Source organism: Gopherus evgoodei, chromosome 7 (assembly GCF_007399415.2).
Source record: "Gopherus evgoodei ecotype Sinaloan lineage chromosome 7, rGopEvg1_v1.p, whole genome shotgun sequence".
NCBI lineage: Eukaryota > Metazoa > Chordata > Testudines > Testudinidae > Gopherus > Gopherus evgoodei.
Genome location: NC_044328.1, coordinates 54,624,925 through 54,641,351, shown reverse-complemented (window position 1 = coordinate 54,641,351; position 16,427 = coordinate 54,624,925). Strand labels below are relative to the sequence as shown.

At 39.0% G+C, this 16,427-nt stretch overlaps 1 protein-coding gene across 10 annotated transcripts in view; it reads right to left on the bottom strand.

Moving 5' to 3' along the window:
- The window catches only part of LDB3 (LIM domain binding 3), a 255,403-nt gene that overhangs the window by 14,088 nt on the left and 224,888 nt on the right, over positions 1-16,427 (bottom strand). For all 10 annotated transcript variants that reach the window (XM_030569175.1, XM_030569173.1, XM_030569174.1 and 7 more), the window contains 2 exons: positions 12,807-12,854; positions 8,273-8,412 (listed from right to left, as the gene is read on the bottom strand). In XM_030569175.1, the coding sequence (XP_030425035.1) occupies positions 8,273-8,412; positions 12,807-12,854 (188 nt within the window). The remainder of the gene's footprint in view (positions 1-8,272; positions 8,413-12,806; positions 12,855-16,427) is intronic.

Here is a 16,427-nt window from a genome sequence, read left to right as displayed (position 1 = left end):
TTGCTCTGTAGAGCTCAGTACCATAGTCAGATAAACATGTAATATCTATTCTTTTATTCTTTATGAAAGTGTTATAACAGTGTAGAATATTCCTTAGTAGTTTGGCTAGAGATTAGATCTTTTTATTTATTTTTTTTTGCTTCAACAAAATCTTGAATTTTCAAAAGAAAACTTGTCAGGACAATTTCTCCATCCTTCGATAAGCAAGGCCTGCAGCTCTAATACAGTACAGTGTGTACCTTTAAGAGCAGAGGCTGCCGGGGTCTCACTGTCTGGAATGGAAAGTATTTCACCTTCTTAGTCATGCTGCTTTCTGGCTCCTATTTTACATCTCCTACTATTAAAAGCTTTGGAGCCCTCCGAGCTTTCTGAAATGGCCCCTCCTCTGACTTTTTTCTGGTTCGTCTCCAAGTCAGCTTATTCTTCTAATGAATTATTTAGATCTGATCCACTGGCAGCAATTAAACCCTCTATTACTCATTGACAGACCAGCTGTGGGCATTGCATGCTGGCTTCCTGACTTCTCCTCATTCTTTACTGATCCACAGGGCAGCTGTATGTTCACTGAAACTCAACTGCTTTTGGAGAATGTCACCATTGTGCAGATTCTTGATACTGTGTTCAGACAGACTTTGATGCTTCGATAGCCTCCATAGTGGGAGTAAAATAGTCATCAGTAATGACCCTTCTCCCCACAAAAATAAAGACCTTAAACAAAGACTTATCTCCTCCCAGTCTTTCATTTGCTTATTGACAATACCAGTGCAAGTAGTCTTCTTTAACAATGCCATACCACCCCCTGGTAAATTAAGTTATAACCTGAGAAACCAGCGAATATAGCTAACACAGGCCACACTGATCCCTGAAACAGCAGCCTAATAAAATATTTTATCAAACAGGCAACCTTAGTACTGGCATTTCCTAACTGTTGCATGCTTGTTTTTCCAATCTTATTATTTTTCTTGTGTAGTTTTTTGCATGTAATTTCTTAGGTTTTTAAAAAAGCAAACTAACCCCTGCAGAAATTCCATGACGTGCAGTTATACTGACTGCCATGTGATTCATCAGCAGGGTTAGAACCACAGTACAGAACTCTGCTTCTTGAGTTAACAGAATAACTCATAGCTGTAGTAAACTGTCATCCTGTTCAAAGGCCAGCCACTAAAGCAGGAAAAAACAAACATTTTACTAGTGGATTTTACAACTATTTGCTGACTGCAAAGGAATGGTGCCACTCAGGAATCCTGGATTCTATGACAGGTTCCAAGGAGAGTGTACTTCAGCCACCAGAATCCATTCTTCCCGTCTCCACTCTTAAAGGCTCAGCCTTTCTGCCCATGGCCCCTCCAGCCTATCCCAGTCCTAGTCTTCCCAGCCCCTGCATCTACCCTCAGCTCCTTGACACAATCACAGTCACTGTCTACCTCGTGCCCCCACATCCCAGGTCCTTCTCTCCTCTTCCTCTCAGTCTCTCCTCACTTACAGCTGTAATTGTGGAATCAGTATCCTTAAGTGGAGTCAGCTGCTGTGTTAGTAGGGGCTATGCAGATTTCCTCAAATTTCTAGTTTGTGTATGTTTGTTTTAAATAAAACTGGCTAAAGATTTTTTAGAAGTGCCTGCAAGGGTGACAAAAGTCCTAGTCTCTCACTCTGGCAGGGTCAAGGTTTCTGCAGAGGCTGCAAGCACTACTTTTGAAGAAGTAACCAAGCAGCAGTAGCTCCAAAGTTGGCCATGGCATGGCATGGGGCTTTGAGAATGCACTAAAATAAAATAATAGTCATAATAATTAGCTCTTGCACACTTTCATCAGTGGATCTCAAATAGCTTTACAAAGGAAATCAGTATTGTTATACCCATTTTACAGATGCGGGAGCTGAGGTACAGAGCAGTGAAGTGACTTGCCCAAGGTCACTCAGTAGGCCACTGCAGGGCTGGGAATGGAACAGAGGCTTGCTGAGTCCTGGTCCAGTGCTCTATACTGTAGGCCACACTGTTTATAAGATGATGTTGGGGGAAGGGGGCTCAAGGCACTGAGAGGAATATAGAACACCCCAGGGTAGTGCGGGGGCGGGGGGAGGGAAACAGTACCTTAACTGAGGCAGGAAGAAGTTTGGACTATAACACAGATCTCTACAGAAAATAAAGTTTTGAGAAGCTTATTTAGTGCTTAACACTCCTCCCTCTGCCCACACCCTCCCATGTGTAAGAGACTGACAGTCACTGATTATTGGGAATTACAGGTGCTTGCATTGTATGCACATCATTCTACTAAGAAACTAATGATATCTGGTTTTTTCTTTTTACTGAGTTCAAACAGAACTCTAAGACATTTTCTCTAAATAGTTTTCCTATACTGCAGCATCAGCCATTTCTCTGTTTCATAATCATGCATCCCACCTTAGCTTTAGGCTTCTTTTTTTCATCTTGGAATTGTAAACAGTGTTTAAAGATCTCAGAACAAGGAGTTTATATTCAATCTCTTTAAGCCCTGGAGCTGTAACTATTTACCTATTATGGTATTAAGACAGTTAGAATTAGAAGGCAATATTTAATCTCTAATTGATGAGTTCGAATGGCTCCCACCTATGGGGCTCTCCAATTAAATACAGTGATTTCTAGCTCACCCAGTTTTATGGATGATTTTTTTCCCCAAAAGTCAGTTTGTTCATGCAAAGCGTGACAGACCAATGTATGCACAGAAGCCCTGATAATGTCTCTCAAGTTTCAATGATACTCAGAACTAAGCTCCAATAGCAACATCCTTTAGTAAACTTTTTTCAGTAAGAGAACAAATGGGAACCCCAGTGAGCAGTAAAAGTACCACTCTTAGGTTGACACTAACTTAAATTATCAAGATTATTATACTTCTAAGCTCAGAGATACTAACTCATTGTATTTTAACCTGGGAGTATTTAGCTAGTTGCCTCTTTGCAGACAAGGATGCTCCATGCACTTTTTCATCATTGCTCTTAAGTTGTACTAGGATCCTTGCATTTTAGCAGCTTTCTTTATCTCAACAGACAGCATGTGTGTATAACTGTGACATAACTGCTTCCTCAAACAAGACCTACAGACAATTAAAAATACCCTGACTGGGCTAAATGTAGGAGTAGAGAGGCAGTGATCAGTAATAGTTATAATGCTCTCCTTTTAACCTCTAGGACCTGGGTTCACCTGTTCCCAGGGTCCCTTCTGTAAAATGAACTGAAATGAGGAAGGGTCTCTCATTCTGGATTTTCCATCCCATCCACTTGCCATTAAAAAATAAATCAACATGGTGAATCATGTCACAATTACTGAAATACACTGGTTGGAGAACTGGTGCAAAATGACAGTCATGAATGTCCATAACTTGCTTTGAGTTCTCACAAGATAATTATAACTTTTCAGTCATTCATAATTTCATCTTGAAAGCCAGGATTCAGTGCAAAATAAAAACAAGTTGGCATTATTATAATTGTTTTTACTTTTAGCAGAGTGCCATCACTATCTGCTAGGAATGATTTCACCAATCTTGGGATTCCATTCTGATAAGGAAGGAATAGTATATTGACCTTTTACATCGTTTTCAAACATCTTCCTGGCTCATCTGGAATGTTACTCTGACCTTTGTAGCTCTACACATACAAATTCACCTTTGATTTTTATTTATTTCACTAGCCTTCAGATCTCCAGCTCCTGGTGCCATTACAAGGAATACTAGATCGAACACATAAAATGTAAAATTCACAAGATATGCCAACAGACTGACCCAACTAACCGGCATCCTGTTAAAAAAAAAACTGTTATAATGATTCAGTCACTCAACTTTTAAACACCCTGTGCCTGTCCAATAGCACAAAAGAAAGGATAAGCTCTGTTATTTTCTCTGATATGTGGAAATGGGGAAACTACTCATATAACCGCTATTACAAGAAGTTGAGTCCTTGCCTCCACAGGACTTAGCCAATTCTCACCTTCCTACTCACATTCAAGGGTTGCAGTTAGGCTCAACAAACAATTTTGTCAGGGGGAAGAAAAATAAAAAAAGACTAGCTTCCAAAATAGCAGGGCATAGCTTTGCTTACTTAGGCTCAGACACTTTTGCTCTCTTAGACCCTATATTGGTCTGTGCACTGACTTATGCACTTGTTCTGCATGTTCTGAATTTAAAATACCACTGGAAAGAAACTAACAAATTCAGTTACCACCTGAGGTTTTTTGATCTGATGCATCATTATAGTTAGTTGTCATAATAGGTTTCTGGTAGCAAACACAATTTATTATTAGTAGTAATCATTTACTTTGTGATAGCACCTAGAGGCCTCATGCAGGTCAGGTTCTAGGTACTGTATAAACATCTGGTAAATGAGAATCGCTGCTCTAAAGAAGCAGACCTCACACTTGACACTGGCCTCACACTTACACACAGGAAGATACAGTTCCTGCTCTGGAGTTTACAGCTTTAGGCCTCAATCCTGCAAACACTTACACATGAGTAATTTTACACATGTGAGTAATTCTATTTGATCAAAGGAATTAAAAGGAAAGATCTCCTCTATCTTTTACTGTTCTCGATTATCTCACTGCTTTGTAGAATAAAAGACAGGCCTATAGATTGCTCCGTACTAGTCTAAAAAATCCAGGCACTGTCCTAATCTAAAAAAATCACAGATGAAAGAGAGCTAGGTATTTCCTGCCACCTAGTGTCATTCATAGAGAACAACAATCCTCACTTGTAAAAAGGGGCTATGATATTTGAAAAGATGATTTCTGTTCACCACCAGGAGATGTGCAAAGTATGCTTTTCCGAGAGGCATCAAACGAGGCGATCAGCTAGCATCGTAACAGTGCTTTGAGGGATTAGCATGGATTAGTGGCCACCTGTCTCGTTTGAAGTACAGCCTCTTATTAGTAATGGCCCACATAAGCCAGATCCTCAGCTGATGTAAACTGGTGTAATTCCATTGAAATCAATATCAGTTTATGCCAGATGAGGATCGAGTCTCATACTTTCATTCTGAAAAAGAGACTCAGTCATCTTGCCCAACTATGCTGATGGCAGGCTTGTATAAACCTTCTTGGGTCTGGTATTCTAGGGAGAGATTACATATACTGTAACACTGATGGGTATTTTGATCTGAGGGTAATTGCTGATAATAGTCTCTTAGACCCCAATTCAGCGAAGTGTATAAGCACATGCCTAACTTTAAGTACATGTGTAGTCCCACTGACTTCAAAGACATTAGTCACATGCTTGAAGTTAGACAGGTTTTTATGGAACCTTGATGAATCAAAGCCTTAACATATACATAATTTAAATAGACTCCCAAAGGCGCCCAGAGGTTGGGATGGGCACACTTTTGTTTAGAGTACTAGGAATCTAAATAAATAAATTACAAAAACTAGAAAATGCCTTATGGTAAGTATAGACACAATAGTTAGATATTTTAAAAGTGAATCTCACACTTCAGAAAGGTGTCAGATTGACAACTCAGGGAAATGAACTTGTATTTATCCTTGGTACAGCCTTAGTACTTAGTGCAAACTTCCTCACATTGCCACCAATGTAATCCTCTTTTGAGCTAGTGAGATCACTTCTACAGGACAAAGAATAGTTCAGATTTGATATCTATTCAATTTATAGCTGCTAATTAGAACCAATTGCGCTGAAGGTTTTGGTAACATATATTTCTTGATTCTAAGAAGTGGGCTAAGATCAGAAGTTCATTCCACATAGGAAAAAGATCTGTACTGGCTTTTGGCTCTTCAGTCATATAAATTACTAGAAGCAAAGAAGACAGATGTCTCAATGTGACCGTCACAATCCTGGGTTGCCTAACGTAATGCCCTGCATCCTACTGACTGCCCTCACAATGGCAATTATCTCTAGTTTTCTTTGTTCTAGAGTCTCAACCACTGCAGCTGAGGAGGGGAAATATTGCTGCACACTGTTTTGTTCCTTTTTTTTTTCTGCAGAAGAAACTTATGACAAGGGTGAGATTTGGAATACTGTGGGGCCAGCTAAAATGCTGCAAGTGGCTGATGGGCATGATGAACAAATAACTCCCTCCAAACACCTAATCTTCCTCAAGGGACTGGCATCTCCCAATGCCTCAGTGTGCTGCCAATCCTGCTAATAGTTTCCACTTTCTTACCCTTGCATGCGGTGGACTAGAAAATGAAGTCAGAGAACCAAGTTGCTACAATGGGAGTGTGGCTCTATAAATTAGGGCTTGTTTACATTACCCGCTGGATCCACGGTCTCCTGCCTGTAGTGTCAATGTATATCGAGAAATGTAGTCGCCAGTTGCTACCACATTAAGTAGCAGCAATAAGTTGTAGAGTGACTACAATAAATTGTCTTTGGTCTAAACTCTATTATTTTCTAATACATATGTTAAATATAATCTCTCTTGCATCTGAAACTTTTTTGGGGGTTGCTTCATAAGATGTTAAAATATCTCTTTGTGATTATTCTCAAGATCCTACCAGTGGAGATTGCTTTCTGCCAGGTTTATCACAATTTACATTTTCTTTTTCTCTCTAACATATCATGAATGATCTGAAAGTCGACTCTGAATTCCTCCTGCCCTCTGGGGGATACTATGCTCCTGCAGTATCCAGGGAATGATATACATAGACAATATGAAGATTTGAAATAAGTGCATTGTGTCCAGACATACATGCAGGGCCTGATTTTCAAAGTGTGCATTTTAAGTCTGCAATTAGGGGGCAATGATGCACAAAGACAGAATTGCAAAAGAAGTGCCCACGGCAATGGAAAATAAAGGCATCCCTCTGCCCAACTGAACACCTAATTTAGGGCCCAAACCTGCCAGCAATAGCTTCTGAAATTCATTTACTTTAATGGGAGTCCTGAGTACTCAGGGTTTGCAGGATTAGGTCCACCAGGACCCTAACTGAGCACCCAGTCTATCATCAGATTTCCCAGAGATGTTTTAGGTATCCTCATATCTGTGCTCTCATCTCTATTATGGGAACTGATTCACTCTTCCTTTAAAAAAATTATGGGGGGTCCTTGTTCTCCTTTGCGGGACAGCAGTAACTCCCATTGGCTTCAGTGGGAGTTATTCCTATCCAGTAGTGAGGGAATATGGACTGGCCTATGTAACTAAAAACAAAATTAGTAGAAGTTTAAGGCTTTATTGTTAATGATGTTGAGACCAATGATGAAAGTTCCTTTAAATAGCCTAAAATATGTCAGCTATTAGCTGGGTTATGTCACATCTATACCTTCCCAGGAGAGCTTTTTGCCTCTCTTAGCCTTTTAATTTAAGATACCTTCTCTTCTCTCTCAGAACTTTAGAATGGATGAGGACACTGGACTCTTGGGATTTATAGGCAGATTTGGCAGACTTTTCTTTTTTACTTAGACTGCAAGATGTAAAGCATCCTTGAAGCACATTTGCTAAGACTACAATAGGTTTAATTGTTAATTGAATTAAGCATGTGTTACTGGGATGGATAGGGATAGGATTTTTTATTGGTAAGTATGTTTAGATTTTTATGTCCTTGTTGTTTAATTTGTGCAATCTGGGTTACACATATTTGGTCATGGCTGGTTTTGGACGTTTGCAGTCGATTTGCTCCACTTGTAACACATTAATACAAAGGACATTTAAACAACAGTTAACACATTTTCTAAGTAAGATTATAATCAAATACACCCTTCACTAACTGGATTTGCAGGGAATGGGGAGCAAAGCATTGCAAACAAAATGCTTTTCAAGAATACATCATTCCTTACATGTGAAAGAAAGTTTGAGAAGCTCGATTCATAGCCTTACCTATTTTGCAAATATACTCACACAATTTAATAGAGACTGTCATACCTTAAGCCATCTCTCATTTGTTTCACTAAGACATTTAGGTGAACAGAGGGTCTAGCATTCTTAAACCCTGTTATCAACATTCAAGTGCACATAAGTTCCCTTGTTGCTTATTGGGTGCACAGATTGTGGCTTGCAAATACATTTCAGATGCCTTGCATTGGGAAATTTAGATCACTTTGGTTTCTTGTTAACCCCCTTCTTTCTCTTCCCCCTAAGTCCCTTCCTTCTGACAGTGGCTTCTAAGCAGAATACAAACCCAACATAATTCAGAAGTTACAATATTAGGATGGGTTTGAAATTAAGCAGAACAAGTTCACTCATTTCTAACATGGCCAACAGAATTTGCTCCTTTGTGGGTAAAAAGGCCTTGCATTTTCTGCATAAAACGCTACTGGACATTGGTATGGACCCTTTCACCGTTTTGAAATCACCTTACCTGGCTGGTAGACAGAGGGCCTTATGCTAGCAGTAGTGACAACTCTTGGTTTTGGAGCAGGAGCTGGACTTTCACTGTAGCCTGAGGAAGAAGCGGTACCCTGGGAAACCGGAGTTGATGAACAGGACTGGCCCATACCTCTAAAAGCAAAGCAAAGCTGTGAGCAATTTTCCAGACATCAAGAGCCACAGATTAAGAAATCAAGAGATTTGTCAGCTTCCATACCACCCTAGGGATGCTTCCTTAATGGCACAGAAATAAGAACGTGAGATTCATTAGCTTTTGTAGCCATTATAGGCGATGAAGGCAGCCAGTGCAGCCCCCATCACTGGCATTTTAATGACTGCTTTAAAAACAAATTTAATGAGCGAAAAAAGAGCCTGCTGTCAGTATCTTTAATACTGGCAACTTTACAGACTCAATCCCTTTGGTTGGTAAAACTAGCGAAATAGGAGACGTAATCAATCTCTAGTTATGGGTGTGACCAACTGCAGGAAGATCCCATTTAGCAGGTATTGATCATTTCAGACGTCAGGGCTAGGCATCTGAAAATTAGATTCTTGGTCCATTTACCTAGGGCCTACAAAGAAGCTTATCCTGGTCTAATTGAAATCAGTGGGCGTTTTGCTACTGATTTAAATGGGAGCAAAATCAAATAAAATTCAGTGATTTATACTAGTGCTGTGAGAACTGGTAACCCACCTCTTTTCAGTGGGACCAGGCACTTGGCCTTTAGAAAGCAGAGAGAAAAATATATCTCATCTCTGAAACTAGCCCCTTTCCAGATCTATGCTGAGGCTATAATCTATTTATTTATTTTTCTAATGTTTAAGTTTGAAGTGTCCCAAAAATCTCTGATTCTCAATCCAGGAGCATAGGGGAGAGATCAGGTAAGTGCAAAACTCTTTGAAAGATTCCAAATAGCAGCAGCGAGGGATTTCAATGAGAAAAATCACCCGAGGAGTTTATTTCCATACATAGGTGCTGGAACGAGAGGTCCTGCCACACCCCCTGGCTTGAAGTGGTTTCCATCACATACAGGGTTTATACTTTGGTTCAATGGCTCTAAGCATCTCTATAAAAATTGTTCCAGCACCTGTGTCTCCAGCACTTTCTTATGGTTCAGGTGATAAACCTGAAGGCAAGTCTACACTTACTGGGAATCGACACTGCAGCGATCGACGCAGTGGGGGTCGATTTAGCAGGTTTACTGAAGACCTGCTAAATCGTCCACAGAGTGCTCTCCAGTCAACTCCGGTACTCCACTGGAATGAGAGGAGTAAGGTAAGTTGACAGGAGAGTGTCTCCCATTGACACAGCACGGTGTAGACACCGCAGCAAGTCAACCTAAGCTACATTGACTCCAGCTACATAACTGGGGAGCATAACTTAGGTCAGCTTACCCCAGTATTATACACAAGGCCTCGGTATGGTAACAATAAAGCACAGAATTATTTGCAGCTTGGATTTACTGGTCTTCACACTTACAAACTTTTTACTTTAATTCAATGAGTTGAATGCAATTTAGTCTGGAGGACTGAGCACTGGACTTGAAGCAGCATCCACTTACCTCAGAGAGGTCTTGTGAGGAAATACTTTAACTAAATATTGCAACATCCTATCAGTATACTGGGATATAAGATCAATTTTTATGAGAACAGCCAGTAAAATAAGTAGGAATGAAAATTTCTGGTTCCCAGGCCTATGCTCAATCCGTCTCCTTGACCATGCTGTTTTTAAGAAACATATAAAATATTTGACCTCCAAAGTAGATACATTTCACTGAAGAACATTTTACGTGGCAAATATTTTGCCCTCCTCTACTTATGCTATAAGACCAGATTGTCAAAAGTGTGGATGCAGCTGTGGGGGTGCACAAACTCAGATACATTCACACAATACCTTATTTGTGTACGCACACCCAACCTCTAATGTTTATATTTAAATCAGTTAACATGGGGATTAGTGTGCATGCACCTGAGTATATACACACCTGTCTGTTTTTTGTGGTCTTAATGTTGCACAAGTGTAGGTTTGGGGGATTTATTTTATTAGGTGCTTTTAAAGGGAAACAGGATGCTGGGGGAGAGATGTCTGAGCCATGGGAATCAGTGAGAGGAACAGATGAAACCAGATACATGTTTCCTCCTTCCCTGCTCCCACTGCAGTTGCAGAGGAGCATCTCCAGGGGAAGGGCAGAGCTTGTGGCTTGCTTCAGTGGCTTGTCTTCAATTGTTTGACAGCATACGAGCTCTCAGACAACTTCCATGGTTCTTTGATTCTGCAGCCCCTAGACTCACTCTAACACAGGGTGACTTCTCTGGTTCAGGTGCAAGAGTTCAGGGATGTTCATGATACCTTAGAAGGAGTCCCAAGAGCTACAGTGGTACCAGAAGGATCTACAGCTGTCCACTTGCAAATGTTCAGCTATATCTACTCAAGCAATCTGGTCATCTGGAGCTGATTTCCCTGCTCTACTCCAGACCATGCTTGCTGAACAGTGTTTACAAACAAGGGCTGCTGCCCATCCCAATCCTCACACGGTTCTTCCAGATACTCTATCAGATTACTTGGCCATGTACATGGTACTCCAATCACTCAGCTCTAGGTCTCCTTCCCCTCTGCTGGGCAAGCAGCCTCCAAGCATCTAAAGAGCCCTTGTTCCTCTGTGTACTGCGGAATAGGCTTCAGACTCTCCAGTTTATTCAAGCCCCAATTCTACCACTACCAGAGAGTCAGGGATCAGATGAGACAGAAAACATGCCTTGGGAAGGAGTAAAAAGGAAAACAAACAAAGGAAAATAAGAAACACAAGAGGAGAAGAGGCAGAAGTCAGCAGATGTTGAAGTTTATGCTCTGTAACAAGCACAACAATCCATAAAGGAAGAGTAATTAAAACCCTTGCTGGGGCTAAACAGTTCCCCTGCTTTCCTCAACGCCATGCTTGCTTTATAAACGCCTATTTTTTCCTTCAATCTCACTATTTAATTGAGCCTCACACAGGGAGGATCCCCCAAAGCCTAGTTCAGACTCTTATCCACATCTGCTGCAGGATTTAGGCCATTGAGGCCTTGTCTACATGAAAAAGTGTAAACGTGGCCTGAATTTGGTTCCATTGTGCCATGGAGAATATGAGGCATTGATTTTGATGAACTATTCTCATGAGTTTGTGTTTACTGTGGACTCTGCTTTATTGTGCCACAATTTTGTAACTATGAAAAATGCTCTTAACAACACATGACATTGTTCATATTTACAGTTATTTCCTATTGCTGTCCTCTCTTTAGTGTCTTATGCCAATAGCTGCCATGTGCACTGGACTTCAGTTGGAGAACAGTGAGAACTCACGCAGAATCATTGCTCTTTTTTGTATTCCAGACAGACTGACTAAAACACCCAGCCTAAATACCTTATAAACAGTCTCCATTTAATCCAATACTGACACCAATGTTTTGAAATGTAAGAGTTTATGGGACTCTGTTTCAGTGGCATCCTGAGGTTACTGGAAACAATTCAGTGATAGATTTGGCATTGTGTGATGATTTCAAAATGTGATTGGCTAAAATATACACTATCTGAAGTCTTTTATTACTTTAAATCTTAATATTCAAAGGGAAAACAGTTACACAAGAAATCAGTGCAACATACCTACATTTAAAAATCTGATCAACACTTGTTATGTAGTGTAGGAGATTATAAATTACATTTATTATAAAAACATATCTGAAATGCTAGTGTGCCTGCCATTGCTGAGTATGTTCTAGTCTCAAACACCGGGGTTCATTGGTAAAGACCCTGTTTAGGACACTAAATTTGCAAAATGCATTAGGAAATCTGAGTCAGGTTACTCATGTTTAGACCATCATGCAGAAAAATAACTGCTTGTTTGTTTCTCGTGTATTTCTCAATGTCTACAGCACTTGAAAACACTGCCTCAGATTTCCTTGTACGTCTAGGAAACTGGTGTCTGCTACAGAGAAAATCAATTGTAGTACATAAAAAAATTGTCTCCTAACAAACAAAAACCAGCACCACTGAGTTCAATAACTAACTGTGGAACTGTTTACGAAGACAACCAAAGTGAGGATGCAATTTAGCAATGGAGAGGAAAAGACTCCTGTAAGAGAAATAAAGCATTGAGCTACATCATTAAGGGTTTTAGTGAAGCTAAATCAGCTTTGGAAAGATTTACCAGCTGTAATTTCTGCCACAGAAAGTAAATAGTGGTTAAGCAGGTGACAAAAGAAATTCTGAGGACTGAAGATGGTTTAATGGAACAGTAAAATAACATCTCTGAAAAGCATTGAAAGTGCCCATTCTTAACCGAATGGATCTGTAACAGACAATAACATGTAAGAGGCAATGAATTAAATACTACGTTTGAAAACTATTAGTCATCAGGAAAAGAAGAGAGGAGACATTTTTATTAAGATCACTTTTAGGTTAATAGTTCACTAGAAGTCTACTAGTAGCATTAAAGTGGTGTGTTAAATACTTTTAATGTGTAGTAGCTGCAAAAGATAATATTTTATACCTCTTTTTTGACTGGTAGCTGATGGATGTGGAAGAATGCCGGTTGAAGCTAAAATAAGACAAAAGTTTGTGTTTTTATGCAAAAGAAAATGTCATTTGAAATTGAGAACCAAATATATCAGGATAATTAGGGCATCTTATCCTACAATGAGTTTCCTTATGAAAAGGAAGTACATACTATATTCAATAAGCAGTATGCTGAGGCACATTAAAGTATATGACATGCACTACTTTTCATCTGGGTTACAAAAACAATGTTTAACTGTTACTGAGCCAAATCTTGCTCATCTTACTTGGGCTAGAAATCACATTACAGCCTTAATAAGGTGAGGACAATTTGATTCATCGACTAAAATGCCACATAAAGCACTAGCTCATACACGGGTGTTAATTCTTTAGTTGTAGGATTTTAGTTCTGCAATTAAAGAGACAATTTGCTTTGACATTCACTGAATACTAACACAAAGAAAAAAGGTACATTTGCTTTGTTTCAGTGTCCACAAAACTGGATACTCCTAAGTAAGTTGCACAAAATCTTAGTAATGTGAACCCGGAATTGAAACATCACTTCTTAACTTGGGAGCTCAGCTCCATCTTAATTGTGGTGAGGGAAACAGCTGTCCCATAATAAAGACAAGTGGCAATGTAAATGAAACCACAGCATCAAGCTAATACCCCCAACTTTTCCCTGATTATTTTCAACCCTGCGCTTTTCCCTGGTTATTTTCAACCCAGACAGCATTTTTCTGTTGATGGAATTTTAAAGGATAAAAATACAGGGATCAGCCTACAGAGAGAATACTTAAAAGTCTATGGAAGCTTTGATCTTGTGAAATGATGGATGTATTTTTATAAAACGTTAAAAAATGAATGACAACAGACTTGTCCATCAGATTCATGTCATAGGCAAGCTATATATTATGGGTGAAATCCTGAGTCTGTCATAATCAATAGGAGTTCTGCAACTGACTTCAATGGGGACAAGATTTCACCCTATATCTCTAAAATGTTATTGAACTAGGTATTTAGTCAACTATGCTTTAAACCTTGTGAGATAGCCTGTGAAAAAAGTCAAGTTAACATTACAGGCTTTAAAATAAGGGGAAAATATGATCTATCAACAATTAATGACAGGTTCAAAAATAATTCTGTAATCCCGTCCTCTGAAAATATTTCTTCAGGAACACAGTGCGTTTTAACTGAAGTGAAGTCATTAAAGAAACTGACCTACTTCACTAAGATCAGATTTCGTTAGTTAGGAACATTGATTAAGAATTTCCATGCTCCCCCACATGTCTTGGGAAGTTTGTTTTAAGTATCCAGGAAAAATCCATTGACTGAATTAGGCAACATGGAAAAATCTCACTCCCAGTGTAGCTCAGTAATTTTGTGCAAGAAGTTGAGGATAAGGCTCTTCTAAGAGAAACTAGGCCTAGGGTTGAAAAATTCTGTTAAACCGGTGGAATGGACTAGATCATCCCACAACAGCAGCAGCAAAGTTATTACTACCAGCAACTTCTTTTTTCTCTGCAGGTTTAGGGAAAAGTTTTTTTTAAATGGGTGCCCAAGTTGGTTTCCTAGCTCCATATTTTAGCACCTAAATAAGTTGCTTGTTTTTAAATGGGAGCTGCTGGATGTTTAGTTTTTTTGAAAGGTCAGGCTTCTTATCTAAGTGCCAAAATATGGACTTAGGAGCCCAATTATAGGCACCCATTTAAACACATCTTTAGCATGCTCCTGAATGGACAGTTTATAACAAAAGAAACAAGACGGTTTCTATGTAAAGAGAAAGAATCTAACTCCAGCTACAATTCAGCCCTATGACCACTAGTATGGAGCTCTACCCCTCCAGAGTCCTCTTCACCTGTGACTATCAGGAAACTAATTTTATACAGTTCATCTGAAGTCCCAGTTTGCTCTTCAATCTCCAGACCTGCTGCATTACTGCACCTTGTACATCTATGGGAGATTTGACCTGGGAGTGTACCCCTTGCCTGCTGATAACAATATGATGCCTTAGAATCTTGCCACCTCTTGCTGTTCTATTTTGAGTGCAAATTAAGATTTCAGGGCACTAACATATCCAACTTCTTAGTGTAGCCCTCTTTGGATCCCCTGGCTTGGGCTCAGATAATTGATTGTGGCAAGCTGCAATTCTGAATATGCTAATTTAAATAATTATTCTTTTCCATGTTCTACTGTTTTTAAATAGCATGAGGAGGGTATCATGGTCCACGATGCTACTGAGAAACAGAAAGAGGTAGTTAAGTGGTAAGAGAGTTTATATGTGCTCAAGGCAAACTCGCTTGCTGTCATTTAATGATTAAGTTCCCAACCTTCAAACAGCTACACGTGCTGGCAGACAATTTTGCCTATGTAGAATTCAGTGGGGCTGCACACGAGTAACTGTGCGTATCTATTTGGAGGAACAAGGACTAAGATTGCTTTCTAAGTCTAAATGAAAAGGGATGTGGATAGAAGGGAAATGGAAAAAGGATCAAATAAAACACACTAATCAGTTTATATTTAAAGGTTGAATTGGTTATGCAATTAATGTGATCACAATGGTGTCTAGATCTTTAATTACTAATTAGTTGTTGCTATATATATTATATTAAAATATTATATAATTAGCATGTGATTTGTAGTTTTGAGAGTGGTAACCTATCATTTTCAGGGAACAAATGGATACAGTTCATTTTGAACCAAAATATATTAATCAAAAAGTTAATTGTGCAACTAAAGATTATGGAAAGTATCATGGAAAGTGGAAGACATCTAACAGTTACCAATCTGTCAGAATAATTGTTATACAGGTATTCATGACAGAAAAATTCAATTATCATGTTTCAAATTGAAAAGCATCTTTGCTGGGATTCACAAAATGTTAGTCTGATTTCAGAGATCTACACAAAGGAGTAGTTACAGTTTCTTGATGATCTACCTTTTAAAAAGTATATACACATAATCAGCTAAAGAGCCATTATGTGAAACCTCACCTTCATTCTTCCTGAAAATCCTAAATTCAGGAATTTTACATGACAATCTATAATTTTAAAGTTCTGTTTTTCAAAAGTTCTTAAACAGCTATTATTTAAATTATCTCCTATTTTAAAACCCCTTTAGTGCACATATACACGATAGGAAGTAATGCAGAAGAGCTAACACTGCTGCCATCAAAGTCTTCCAGGAGAATATTTTTCTTTTATCATTTAGTTTTTATTAGTCTTTTTTTTAAGCACTAAACTTTAAAAATCCTCTTGCACACAAGTCAATGAGAGTTTTGTCTAAATAAGAATGGCAGGATTAGACCCAAGGAATTTAACACACTAACACTGTTATATTTAGATACCAAAATTGGAAACCAACAAAAACAAAGAAACAAAATCTAAAAACGACCAACATTGTCCCTGAACGCGTACACTGAGATAGTAGGGGGTCTTAGATCAGTGTGTTCTCATTACAATGTATGCTGGTACACTGCCAAAACTCAGCAACCTAAGTTAAAGAGAGTATGTCATCTTTTAACATTTTGATCTCTGACACAAGTTAACATTATGTACACAAAGTGGGCCTGATTCTCCTCTCACATACACCTCGTCAATGGACGTCAATGGACTTA